Here is a 13,119-nt window from a genome sequence, read left to right as displayed (position 1 = left end):
GCAGGACCACAGCGCCCAGTTCTGATCCTCGATGCCTAATTGCACCAATAACTAAGCTTTTACCCTTTTTTTTTTAAATGATGTGACGTGAGCACCTCGCATTGCCCATTTACGTCCTCGGCAAGCAGCGACTTGTCCGGATTTATCATTTGTGAAACTGGGCCTTTTCTGTATGCATACGTGACAACCCTATTTTATTGTAACTGCAAGTCCGTGTAATTCACGATAAAGGGAAGTGCGCGTCGTGTCGGTTTCCGTCACACGGACAAAAAAAAAACAACAACAAAACAAGAAAGTGTTTGAGATGAGAGTCGGTGATGCATTACGACTAGCAGAAATCAACCACACATTATGTTCTGTAAGTATTTTAGATAAAACCAGCCACTCTTTCCTTCTAAAAATCTGTCGCTTGTCCTCAAAATAAACGACAGCTCTAACGATGCTTGAAAAAGAAAGGTGCAACTCAATAAACTTCAATGTTTATTTCTGTAAACAATGTCACAAGTGATGCCTTTAAGCAAAGGCAGTTTCTGTAACGTACATTCGCTCGACACGGTTATGTCAATGCCCATATTTAAAACGACAGGAAATAGCCGAACTTAACCTTTACTTGCTCAGCTTATTTCTCCGGCTGTGTACAAGTTCAGCCGTGTCGTGTCGAATTCAGTATGCCGTGGAAATCTGTATCCCCTTTCAAAGTGCGCATGTCGTATTGCTTGTAGGAAACGCGCAATTCTCAAATGTCAGGTTTAAGTATTATATTTGCATGTCCAGAACAACAACAAGACTCGCACAAGCACTGTTTGTGCGTAGTAGACGCGCAATTCTGAATGTCAGGTTTACTTAAGTAATACAATTGCGAGAAATGAGGTGTTAATCAGCAATTGCGTCTTCCTATGAATTTTGTCTTCATGTGCGTTACACTAACTCCTGGCGAGGAACCGAAATAAATATGAAAAGACAGTTCGTTCCGTTTTTTTTTCTTTGCCTGCAATATTTTATCGGTAGGCAGAAAGGGTAATCTCAGCCGTGTTATCTGCCCCACAATCGTATCCCCTTACATATGTCTGTCTCCCACAGAAGCCACGCTCTCTCATGCGATACCCTTCTCCCGTCTCCCCAGGAGGTAACTTCCATCACCCGACGGCGTCTCTCGCCAGCAGGGTCGGGCAGATCGGCGGTCTCGGACTTTCTCGTTTAGAGGCGTTTGCCTGCGAGTCCCCGGCTCCTGCCCCATCTCCGCCCGGCTGGGGGGACCCAGGGTTGTGTAGGAGCTCCGCTTCCGAGGGGGAAGGCGTCGCTGTTCCGGAGCAGGGCTGCACCCTGCGAGGGGCGAGGTCGGACAGCCCGTCGACCGCTAGGGAGCGCTGGGAGTCTGGGCAGCTGTGCCGGCCGGAGCTCTGACTGTTGCCGTCGGTTTTACACACCTTCAGCAGGTCTACAATAAAGAGATGATATTTCTGAAACAGAGGAGCATGGCTTCCACACGACCTCCGCATCATACCATTAAACCGTGTGAAATTGTAAGACGGTAATATACACGCAGAAATGTTTTCTTAAAAAGTTCGATGTTTTGGCCAGCAACATCTTAGCAAAGATGTCTTAAATATTTCAGTGTTATCATATTATCGGTAAATGGTTGCTTTAATAAATAATAGTTAATAAAATCTTACTTGTACTAGTACGCAACTGGGGGAAAAAATATTTTTATCGTTTGGGTGCTAACACGACATTTTAATGCTAACGGTAGTTTCCCCAGGCTGAATTGTAAACGTAACACGGGAAACGTAAAAAAAAAAGTAATAAACAAGGTGCACAGTCAATTTCGAGGTGCCGGTTACACCTGCAAGGGGAGAGAATGAACCCGTTTGTACACTCCTCTGACCCGCCCACCCGTCTCGAGCTGCCCACCGCCGGACAAGAGAGTTAGTGTCAATAGGAGAGGCAGCGTGTCTCTTACTGACGTCACTCCAAGCCTGACGTCACAGGAGCTGCTGGTGCACTACGAGCCCCGGGGGGGGGGGCGGGGGACTTTGGCCAGTTCCCCCCCCACCCTGCTCCTGGCGGGGCTCTGATAACTGTGCCACTGACCACTTAACCTGGTCCCAGCTTGGCCAGTGACACAAGCTTGAACCAGGAACATCCGGACCACGCTGCCCCGCCTCAGTGCCGGGGCCAGTCCCTCGACTGCGGGGCCCCCCCTCTCTCCGTTGGGGAAAGCGCGGCGCTACGCTGACTCACAGCTCAGCACACTCTTGTACACCAGGCCGTAGCCCCTCTCGCGGTCCAGGGTGACGTCAATGTAGTAGTAGAACCGCAGCTCGTCGGGGTACTCGGCGCGCGGCAGCTGGAGCATGATGGGAATGAGCCTCCCGTCGGCCATGGGCGCCTCGGCCAGGGCCTGGTGCACCTGGTACCTGCACCAGGGGTCCCCGAGGAAGCTGCGGGTGATGAGCACGGCCCAGCAGTGGCTGCTGCTCACCGCCCGGAAGAGCTCGGTGGGGACGGCGCCCCCCGGGGCCGAGTCGCGCCAGTGCAGGAAGCAGCGCAGCGGGGGCTGCCGAGCCTCGAGGTGGGAGACCAGGAGCTGGGCTTCGGAGACGTCGGCCTCGCTGTGGCACACGCACACGTCGTAATCCCGGCTCCACCGGGCGCTGCTCCGCAGGTCCGGCATCGGAGACCAGGAGGAGGACGGGGAAGCCAAGGAGGAGGAGTCCGCGAAGGAGGAGGAGGACGAGCGTGATGCCGCGGGGGGCTCTCTCTCATCTGCCGAGGAGCCTGGAGCAGAGCCTCTCTTTCTGCGGGGGAGGATGCGCCAGAGGCTGACTGGTGGAAAGGAAGAACGCGTTGGGAGAAGCCCTTTTGTGCCGAACCATCCCCAGCCGAGTCAATTATTTCAAGTCGGGAGCGGCGTCAGCGTGCGTAGGCTGCAGAGGAACAAGTCAAGGCTTATTCCAGGCTGAAAAGAGAAGAAAGGAAACACACCGTTTCGACTGTTCGCGAGAAGACACCCGGAGAAGACCCCACAGCCGAAACGTTGTGTTTTTTTCCCTCTTTTCAGCCTGGAATAAACCTTTACTTGTTCCTAAATTCTTTAAAGCTCAGTCCAGCAGGAAGTGGGGGGGGGGGGATCAGTTGGGGTCCTGCCCTTTAAAGATCTCCTTCAAATGGCTCGATCCTCATTCGTGACAGATGGTGACAGTCATGGGAACCCCTGTGCATAAAATGTGAGAATTGTTGGAAGTCTGCACATTTGAATGCTAAATGATGAGGTGGGTGCGTGCCCATCAAAACTGTCTATTGATATTGCTGCTATTGATATGGATGAAAGACTAAAACTGTATTCTGTGGATAAGAAATACCAGGCAGTGATAGAATGAGCATACGTGTGACTTACAGGACATGCTTCCAGTGGCAGATGTCTGTATGGTGTTAATTGTTCCTGCAAGACAGATGCAGAGAGAAATTAAAGGTCTCCTAGCAGGGGGCCGTGACTCTCACCAGCCCACGTGTGCAGTACAATTACCTGCTCCCTGCTCACACACTAGAAACAGAAGTGGACTACTAAGCTTTCTTCATTAATAAGCACTTGTACTGGATTTTATATCACATAATACAAAGAAGGGAGAAAAGGTATCCAAAAAAAGATAAACAGCGGTTGCTACAAATCAGAACTCTCAGTTCACATACATATTTTGCTTTGATACTTTTCAAGTGTTCAAGCAATATCAATAAGCGCTTTGAGTGGAGTGTCCAGAAAAGCGCTATATACAGTAAGTGTAAGCAATTATTACTATTATTATATTGCATTTCCATCTTATTAAAGTAGGGAGTAACGTTAGACCATTGTTTTCTACATAGGATATCGAGGCAATATTACCAACGGATCGATTACACCCGACTGTTGCTTTCAGAACTATATCTCCTCGTGACGTGTCAGTTTTTTCCTGCAGGATTCCTTCTGCCTTTTTTTTTTAGATCCGTTACAATTAAAAATCATACTTTTGCTTTTTTTTCTCTCTCGCCTTCCGACGCCTCATACCAAAATTGAGGTTCATGAAGTCTCCGACTTCCAGAACTTAAAATTTTGTATTTTAAAAAGAGTCGTGTGATGACAGGGACTAGAACCCTCAGCACACCTATTGCCTGCTGGTACCGAAAACGTATTGGAGTTTCCCCCCCAGTTTCTTCCCATATTAAAATGCTGCTAAAGTACAAAAACGAGAAGATGAGGGTTCACAGCACAAGCAACTCACCGCGTTGAAAACTCTACCTTTGACCGAATCATGAGCAATGCAAACGGAGATTTCGGGACTGTCGACGTTTATACTTCCCCTAGCAGCCTGCAAAGTTTACTTCCTGTTGTGTTTAGCAAATGAAATAACAGTGCCGAGACGGGCATTGAGCCCCTTTTGCTTCCTTCCGCAAAACAGTTCAACAGGGGCGGCAGCCAACCGAAAACACACTGTAAATGAGTCTTAATGTCATCTGCTGCTTTCATTTCATTCATCGTGGGGAGCCGCAGAATTCTCTTATCAATAACCCCCTCACACACACAGTATCGTCGCTTGTGCACCCTCAAGCGTCTCTCGCCTGCTTCTAAACCTCAGCGATTGATCGCATCGAACCGGCACCACGTGTGCATGCATGTAGTGTACATATGAGATGGGCACCGAATTGAGCACTTTAATTGGCTCTTGGAAGTTTCTGTCTCGCTCTTCTGACGTCATGGGTTGCGGTGAGTTTTGTAACACTGTTCAGGCTGCAGGATGCTGGTTAAGTAATTTGCAAGTCGGTGCACAAGAAGAAGGAAACGTCAAGCAAATGAACAATTCTACCGTGTTTTCACGGGCAGGTTTTTTTTTTTGAATGATAATCTTCGAACCTCAGTCTTCAAAGTGGAATCTGGGAATTAGTACTGGTACAGTATATGGACTCTGACTGGATTTGGCTGGAAGCATTTGCCAGGTTTGCCATTTAATTATATTTAAATATTAAAATGGTTGCTTTATTAAATCTTGACAATTTTCTTTGTATCAACTCTTTTTTTTTGCACTTTCACGGTCCTGTAATCTGCCTGTTCCTCCACGCACGGTTTAAAAAAAAGTGCCCTGTTTTCTGTCATGCTTGTGTAATTACTGCGTTACACAACGCGTGTAGCTCCAAAAAAACAACAAACAATTTTCAAGTAAATCAGGCATGCACCCGTTTTCCTTGCTTTGTACAAAGATCTACAAAATAAAGATGTGTATGAAATCACTATGGAACATGGTTTTTCTCAAAATAATTAGATGTACTCCAAAAGGTTTCTGACAATAATGTCCCGGCTCTTGGCTGTAACATTCATAGGAATACGTAAGGTATTGTTTTAAAGATTACTTTATTTTCTATCATTTTTTAATTCGGTTCGTATTTCGTTTCATATACTTTAATACTTGTTACTATAGATTTCACCCATGCATGACGCCCTGCTCCAGTCTGCACACTGGAGTGACTGTGCTGTGCTCCCACTAGAGTATAGAGCACTGTGCTGGCCTCATCCATAAGGCTGTGTCAGTGGAGTGCTGGGACTGTAATTTTCCCACGTGTTGTTTTAACCTTGGGCGCAGTGGTCACAGTGGCACTGCTGTCTGGCAGCACTGGGACCCTGTGTTCAATCCTGGACTTGGCGTGCTGTCTGTATGGAAATGTGTACTTTCTCCCTGTGTTCGAGTGGGTCTCGCAGCTCAGAGACACACTGGTAGGTCATTTGGCTTCTAGGAAAATTGTCCCTGTTGTGAGTGTGTAGCTGCTCTGCAGTGGACTGGCGTTCCAGCCAGGGTGTGCCCTGTCTTGCGCCTGTTGCTAGCCAGAATAGGCTCCGACTCCCCCACTACCCTTAACCAGAGGAAGCGGTCTGGAAGGTGGATGGATGGATGTTTTAACCTCTGTGCTCCCGGTCTGCCTCGCGCTAATTACCAGCAGTGTCCTTCACCCAGGCGCCAGGCCCATGATGCACCGCTCCATCCACTGGTTCCGCAAGGGGCTCCGTCTCCACGACAACCCGGCTCTGCTGGCCTCGCTGCGGGACTGCGCCGAGCTCTGGCCCGTCTTCCTCCTTGACCCCTGGTTCCCCAAGAACGCGCGGGTGAGCGTCAACCGCTGGCGGTTTCTCCTCCGGGCTCTCCAGGACCTCGACGGTAACCTGAGGAAGCTCGGCTCCAGGTGAGAGGGGAACTGGATCGGCCTGCTAAACGGAGATGGGTGCCCATGTGACCGTCGCGGTTCTGCGCGGGCTCGTGCCCTCTGCCACTCCACCCCGCCCGTTTAGTCCCGCAACACCTGGCAGCTGAGGTCCCTGCTACGTGCAGGGAGGGCGATAATGTCACCGTGTCCAAACTTGCTCCGCTACACCCAGTGTGGGCCATGTCCATCCTTTTCTTTAGTGACTCGATTCAGGAGTGCCCAGTCCTGCTCCAAAGTGGCCTGTTTGCAGATTTCCATTCTAACTTGGTTCTTTATAAAATCAATCAGCTCATTATTGGAATAATTGAACCCATTAGACACTTTTTCCCAGTTCTTCAGGTGCTGCAGCTTGGACAAGACCAGAGAAAACCTGCAGACAGTCCTCTGCCAGGATAAGTGTTAAACACCCCTGACTTAATTCTTCCTGCTGTTGAAGATCGCCCCCATTATTCAGTTAACGGGTGGGGAGGAAGACTTGGAATGGAAGTGTTGCAATGGTATATGAACGGATGCACTTGAGGGTGACCTGCGGTCCTGTTTCATCAGGCTGTTTGTGGTGCGGGGGTCACCGGCCGAGGTCTTCCCTCGCCTCTTCGAGCAGTGGAAGGTGACCCGGCTGACCTTCGAGGTGGACACGGAGCCCTACGCCCGGCAGCGAGACGCCCAGGTGGGGAAGATCGCGGAGGAGCATGGCGTGGAAGTCATCCAGAAGGTCTCCCACACGCTGTACGACACAGAGAGGTACTGTGGCCATCCACCCGGGGCTTGATCCCCGGTCTTGTCTCCGAAAAACGGCGAGGAAGGCTCTCGCATATCGGGGTCCACCAGGGCTCACGTGGCTCCAAGGGTTTCACGGCCAGGCAAAAAAATCGATGAAGGCTTGTCTGTGGATCACAGATTTAAAGATTGCATTGTGGGTAATCTACACTAATGTCGCAAAGGTCAGGAGTTATTCCTCCTGGGTGTCTATAACATGTTGGTACCTCTGCTCAAAGCCTTGTAAAGTGTGAAAAATGGTTGTCTCCCATTCTTCTCGTACCAGGATATTAGTGGAGAACAATGGGAAAGCTCCTCTGACGTATAACCGGCTGCAGGCTCTGCTGAGAACCCTCGGTGCGCCCAAAAGACCCGTACCACCGCCGACGGCGGAGGACATGAAAGGTATCGAGCGGTCGTTGGCAGTCTGGGATAGCACAGGCCACTTCTGGACCTGCGGGTTTATCATCCTCAAGCTTCACGGAAAGTGTGCTCAGCCTTCTTCACTTTGATGAACTGCGTGTGGTGGAGAAGGTGTGAGTTAGGCGGTCTGGCCCTGCCCCGCCCTCAAAGCCCATCTATTCTCTAACATCCAGTACAGACCTGCGGGGGAGCTGGAGCCTATCCCAGCAGGCAGCAGGCGCGAGGTAGGGCGCGCCCTGGATGAAACGCCAGTTCGTTGCATGGCCCCCGCAGAAACAAACTCGGACACACCCTCACGCCAGCACCAAATTCCCCAGAAGCCAGCTAACCTCCCAGCATGTCTTTGGACTGTGGGAGGAAACCGGAGCACCTGGAGGGAGCCCACATGAACATAGGAAGAACATACAAACTCACACAGACAGCACCCCAAGAGCTGAACCCAAGGCCCCAGTGCCACCGTGCCTCAATGCCCATTTTTAAAATCAATGACATTTCCCATGAATATTCAAAAATGTAGACTAGACAGGAGGTGATTGCACAGTGAGCTACCTCACACATACCATAACCCCTTCATTGCATAGTGCAACATTTCCTACTAACTGTACCTACACGTGTCTGTAGTCATCCAGTTTACTGCATCTTTTTAGTACGTGCACCCAAGAACGGGGATTTTGCTCCCTTTGATATTCTCCCCCCCCCACTCCCCCACAGGTGTGTGCACCCCCTGTTCGGAGAGGCATGATGAGGAGTTTGGGGTCCCCACCCTGGAGGAGCTGGGGCAGGATCCCCGGACTGCTGGTCCTGAATTGTACCCCGGTGGTGAGACGGAGGCTCTGTCCCGGCTGGACCGACACATGCAGAGAACGGTACCTGTCGTGCGTCCAGGGCAGGGTGGATGTGTGTTGTAAAAGGCTCCCTTTAAGCTGTACTTAAACAATGAAGGAGGCAGAGAGAATCAATTGGTTAAGCCTCACATCCAGAGTATTTTTATTTCTTGTGAAGCTCCGTTGATAGCACGAACAAGTTTTTGGTTGGGTCTTGAATTCACCTGAATTGTCTGCTTTCCCAGGCATGGGTGTGTGGCTTCCAGAAGCCCAACACGGAGCCGAACGCCCTCAGCCCCAGCACCACCGTGCTCAGCCCCTACCTGAAGTTCGGCTGCCTGTCGGCGCGCACGTTTTGGTGGAGACTGACCGACGTGTACCGCGGGGTGAGGGTCTGCCTGACTTTGGAAATAAAACCGCCCCTCGTGAACTTCATAAGACGTGCTGCTTAGTTTGCTTATCTCTCAGCTCTGTACAAAACTAAACGAACAAGCAGAACTGAGGGATGCCGTCTAAAACGCTGCTCACCCCTCTGGTGCTTTCTCCGCGCAAGATTTTGTCAGCTTTGTGTTAGCTGGGCGCAAGAATGGAGCCTTATCTAACCATTTTCTTAAAAGTAACTGGCACTTGCCTCCTGGTTTGCCCTGGACAGCTTTAATGCTTCATCCATTATATGTAAGCTAAGCCTCTTCCTTCCAGACATCCAAGCAGGTCAAGCCACCACCTGCTTTGCTTTGTGTCTCTTACGATGTGGCACACCGTGCCGTGTCCTGTTAAGGCTGAGCACAGTCGGAGTCTGTTTCCTACAGCGGAAGCACTCGGAGCCCCCCGTCTCCCTGCACGGCCAGCTGCTGTGGAGGGAATTCTTCTACACCGCCGGCCTGGGCATCCCCAACTTCGACCGCATGGAGGGCAACCCGGTTTGTGTGCAGATCAACTGGGACGAGAACGGAGAACACCTGGCGGCTTGGCGGGAGGTGAGCGATCGGGAGGGGCTTGTGAGTGTGAACCCCCCACTGCCGCCAGAACCAAGGAAGACCCCCCCGTATTAGTGCGAGTGAAAAGGCCGTGATGAGCAATGCCAAAGGTGCTCTCGAAGAGCCAAGAGGGTCTTGTCTCTCCATGGCCAATACTCACGAGCTGTAGGCTCTCTAAGGAAGGTTCTTCATCTTGCACACCAACACCACCCAACTCCTCGAACATCCCCGTTTTGAATAATTTAGTTACCCGAGTGAAAATGGGTTATCCCAGGCTGCCTGCTCTTCAGACTGGCTGGTTACGTCAAGCGCTGCTACTCGTTCTGTCCCACAAGTGTCCGTGCGTGTGTGTGTGTCACAGGGTTGCACGGGCTTCCCCTTCATCGACGCCATCATGACCCAGCTGCGGTCCGAGGGCTGGGTCCATCACCTGGCCAGGCACGCCGTGGCCTGTTTCCTCACGCGCGGAGACCTCTGGATCAGCTGGCAGGAGGGCCAGAAGGTCAGGAGGAAAGCCGTCTGTGCTGCTCTGTCCCGTTCGCAAGCGCCTCGTTCTCTCCCCCCCCCAACCCCTGCCGTTTCCATTTTCCTTAATCGAACAAGTTTTTTTTTAACTACATGCTCGCCATCGTTTTTTCCTAGGATAGAAAAGCGCCATTAAAAGGAAACGGACTGCAGCCCATGAAGGGATAGGTTCACAGCCTGGGGTTGGCGTCGGCGCCGATGCATAGTGCCTGTTTATAAATGAAATTGTTTCTGGGACAAAAAACCACTCGCCTTGCTTTGCTTTTGTTATCGTTCCTCGGAAGGTTATATTTTCTCCACAAAATATTCCAAGATGTGTTGCAGGAAAAGGCTGAGAGTCTGTTTTCTTTTCTAATGGCCTTCATCTGAGTGAAACGTTTAAGTGATTGTACACGTTATCAAAGAGTATGTGTTAACCAAACGCTACACTACTAAGACAAATATTGGCCTTGCAGATGATTGGCTCCGCCCCCTTTCCTCTGTAGCGCATACGCGGGGCCTGAGCGGCTCGTCTGGTACCCGTTTCAGGTGTTCGAGGAGCTGCTGCTGGATGCAGACTGGGCCCTGAACGCCGGGAACTGGCAGTGGTTGTCAGCCAGCGCTTTCTTCCACCAGTACTACAGGGTCTACTCTCCCATCGCCTTCGGGAAGAAGACAGACAAGAACGGGGACTACATCAGGTACCGCAGAGCCCCAACTTCATCCCATGGGCCTCACTGAGCAGCAGCAGGGACATTCTGAAGTCCAGAGAATGGTCAGCTGTTCACTGGGAAGCATTTTTTTTTATATAACGGATGTTTAATTACAAATTAATGCAGACAATCTGAGGAAGACCTGCAGAATACATTTCATATGAGGCTTCATTGCTCTTAAATTTACAGTTGCGCCATTTGCCAAAGTAAATATTCTTTAACTGGGTTTCAATTCTCTTTCGTTTATTCACGTCAAGTTGATATTACGACACCTATTGAAGATTTATTGTCTTATGGCATATAAACAAAATCGCAAATTGACCTTCACATATTAATCTAAAGAAATAAGAAATCCCTTCTTTGGTGCGTTAGTGCCTCAGAAACAGTGCCCACTATTCTACGGCTGTTATTCCCTGATTTAGGGAATGGAGGGAGTTCCTTGACAGTCTCTATCCTGTTATAGGAAGTACCTGCCTGTACTCAAAAAGTTCCCATCGGCATATATCTACGAGCCCTGGAAGGCGCCACGCAGCGTCCAAGAGCAAGCAGGGTGCATTGTGGGAAAAGATTACCCCCGGCCTATTGTGGACCATGATGTAGTCAGCAAGAAGAACATCCAGAGGATGAAGCTGGCATACGCACGGCGTGCCCAACTCGGTGGCGAGCAAGAGGGCACAGGGAAAGGTGAGACTGAGGACACGGAGAAGGATTGGAACAGTTTCCAAATGCAACTTTAACATTCTCGTACGGAAGGTGTCCACATAGCAGAGTACTTCCTTATGCTTCCACTGGCCGGATTCTGAGCCTGACCAGTTTTCCTGTTGAACTGCGGTTCCTAGGGCCAAGTGAAAAGAAAAATAAGCATTTAACCGTCTTGACTCTTCCATTCAGAATGGATGATGATGATGATAAAGTGTATTTCCTTTTCTTCCAGGAATGAAACGCAAAGGGCAGTCAGTGGCAGACCTGCTGACGAAGAAACAAAAGCGAGATTCTGTTGAAGAGAAGATGACGCTAAGTGGATAGCGAGTGACTGCGGGCCTCCAGGAATGTGTCTTGCACATGGAAGGAGAGGGCGTTCGATGAGGCAGGAAGGGTCGTAAAGCACAGCTGTACGCCTTTTACTTGGAAGTTTTTTTTCCCGTGACATTTTAGATTGCAAGAGTATTTATATACAGGGTGGCTTGGTGTCACAGTAGTTAGCATTGCTGCCTTGCAGCACTAGGGCCCTGGGTCCAGTTCTGGACTTTCAGTATTCACCTGGGTTCCCTCAGGGTACCAGTTTCCTCCCACAGTCCACAGACATACTGGTAGGTTAACTGGCTTCTGGGAAAATTGGCCCTGGTGTGAGTGTGTGCAGCCTGCAATAGGCTGGAGATAGGCTTCGGCTGCCCCGTGACACCGTTTTCAGTGAAATGGTTAGATGGATGGGGGTATTTATATACCTTCTGTTGTCTTCTGGAAATATTGGTATAAATATATAAAAGCTTGGGGGTTAAAAACTGTCTTGTAAACTAATAGTACTGCTTGTTTTATTATTAGGATCTTCAGCCATGTTTTGTTGCTGAGGTACATAGGACAGCTGTGTGAACCCTGAAGACCAAGCTCACTGTTTGCAATTTAAAAAATAAGGTAATTGTGCTAGGAAATAATAAACATTTAGCTTACCCCTGAGCTGTAAGTTTTTGATATGGTTTGGAAATAACTTAAAATAGTTGTTAACCACACACTTAAGTAAGGTTACAAATGAGAGGAGGCTATTTGGTCCAAAATGTCATTTGATTGCCAGTAACCAACTGACCGAAGGACCTCAACCAACTGTCTTTAAAAAAGCCGGTTGGCTTTGACATCTTGAATGCGTAGCTTGTTGCAGACATTCACAGGCCTTTTGTGTAAAAAAAAAAAAGAAAAGAGCCTTCCGTTGTGTTTTAAATGTGGTTCCTTGTGGTTTTCACACTGTTCGGTCTGTTTTCACTGTTAACTAAGGAAAAAGTCCAGTGTTCAGTGCCTTTGATCTCAATACTTGAATTGCCTACTCTTTTTTTTTTTGTCTTCTCTTTTCACTAAGGCTATGTAACTGGTGTTGAAAACTGTACACAATATTCTAAATAAGGTCTTATCAGCGTCTGGTGAAAATGTTAGCCCAAGAGCTGTTGAAATTGCACATTTAACTGAATATCATGCTAGTTCGCCTTTTGTTGCTCTCCCACCTTTCCTTGAAGAGGAAGATGTCAGCATCCTGTAGATACACAAGTTTTTGTCACGTAGATTTTTCTAACTTTTTTTTCTATAGTTCTTGCTACATGCCTGTAATGAGTCCAAACCAAAATTGTGTCTTTTGCAATGTCCTTCCTAATGGTGCCAGTAAAGAAAGATGGGAATAATTATGCTCTTGTCATTCTTGGGTAGTGATTGGAGCTGTGCAGGAGTGAATAAGGTAATACCTAATCACTACCATGAGATAATAACCCTTTATAGCAGATGCCCCAAATTCACTGGACGCTCAAGAATTAATGTCCTCATTTTCGGTACATTTTTCAATACTTAGATCTGGTCAAGACGACAGCAGAAATCAAACAAGATTTGTCGTTTCTGAAGGAAAATTAAATTTAATGTGCCTTTGTCGAAAGGAACCTGCGCTCCCCAAAACTGGTGATTCCTGAAGTCTTTCTCTCTCTACACATTGTTCCCCAGAGG

At 49.0% G+C, this 13,119-nt stretch overlaps 2 protein-coding genes and 1 long non-coding RNA gene across 7 annotated transcripts; 2 read left to right on the top strand and 1 right to left on the bottom strand.

The window, feature by feature from the left end:
- The first annotated feature begins 2 nt into the window (after positions 1 to 2).
- Positions 3 to 1,684, top strand: LOC148641175 (uncharacterized). Of its 2 annotated transcripts, none has more exons than XR_015930151.1 (2): positions 3 to 358; positions 1,124 to 1,684. It is a non-coding gene; the product is annotated as an uncharacterized LOC148641175 (long non-coding RNA). The 2 variants fall into 2 exon arrangements; XR_015930152.1 differs by having other exon boundaries at positions 191 to 358; positions 1,081 to 1,684.
- tirap (toll-interleukin 1 receptor (TIR) domain containing adaptor protein) lies at positions 468 to 6,074 on the bottom strand. 2 transcript variants are annotated; one of them, XM_088619425.1, is made up of 4 exons: positions 5,959 to 6,074; positions 3,398 to 3,442; positions 2,242 to 2,826; positions 468 to 1,438 (listed from the first exon to the last, which is right to left on the bottom strand). In XM_088619425.1, the coding sequence occupies exons 2-4, from the start codon at positions 3,402 to 3,404 to the stop codon at positions 1,137 to 1,139; spliced, it is 894 nt and encodes a 297-aa protein (XP_088475551.1). In that variant the 5' UTR covers positions 3,405 to 3,442; positions 5,959 to 6,074; the 3' UTR covers positions 468 to 1,136. The 2 variants fall into 2 exon arrangements, with proteins under 2 accessions (XP_088475551.1, XP_088475550.1); XM_088619424.1 differs by lacking the exon at positions 5,959 to 6,074 and adding an exon at positions 4,257 to 4,587.
- cry5 (cryptochrome circadian regulator 5) lies at positions 4,613 to 12,806 on the top strand. 3 transcript variants are annotated; one of them, XM_088619416.1, is made up of 11 exons: positions 4,613 to 4,968; positions 5,979 to 6,204; positions 6,772 to 6,966; positions 7,268 to 7,386; positions 8,116 to 8,270; positions 8,474 to 8,614; positions 9,038 to 9,205; positions 9,567 to 9,707; positions 10,259 to 10,410; positions 10,886 to 11,106; positions 11,357 to 12,806. In XM_088619416.1, exons 2-11 carry the CDS (start codon positions 5,990 to 5,992, stop codon positions 11,446 to 11,448), a joined length of 1,599 nt encoding a protein of 532 aa, XP_088475542.1. In that variant the 5' UTR covers positions 4,613 to 4,968; positions 5,979 to 5,989; the 3' UTR covers positions 11,449 to 12,806. The 3 variants fall into 3 exon arrangements, with proteins under 3 accessions (XP_088475542.1, XP_088475541.1, XP_088475543.1); XM_088619415.1 differs by having other exon boundaries at positions 5,965 to 6,204; XM_088619417.1 differs by lacking the exon at positions 11,357 to 12,806 and having other exon boundaries at positions 5,965 to 6,204; positions 10,259 to 10,484; positions 10,886 to 11,019.
- Positions 12,807 to 13,119: the final 313 nt, after the last annotated feature.

Source organism: Lepisosteus platostomus, chromosome 25, assembly GCF_059453375.1.
Source record: "Lepisosteus platostomus isolate fLepPlt1 chromosome 25, fLepPlt1.hap1, whole genome shotgun sequence".
Classification (NCBI taxonomy): domain Eukaryota; kingdom Metazoa; phylum Chordata; class Actinopteri; order Semionotiformes; family Lepisosteidae; genus Lepisosteus; species Lepisosteus platostomus.
Note: the sequence above shows the minus strand (reverse complement) of the source record. Positions and strands in the feature narration are given on the sequence as shown.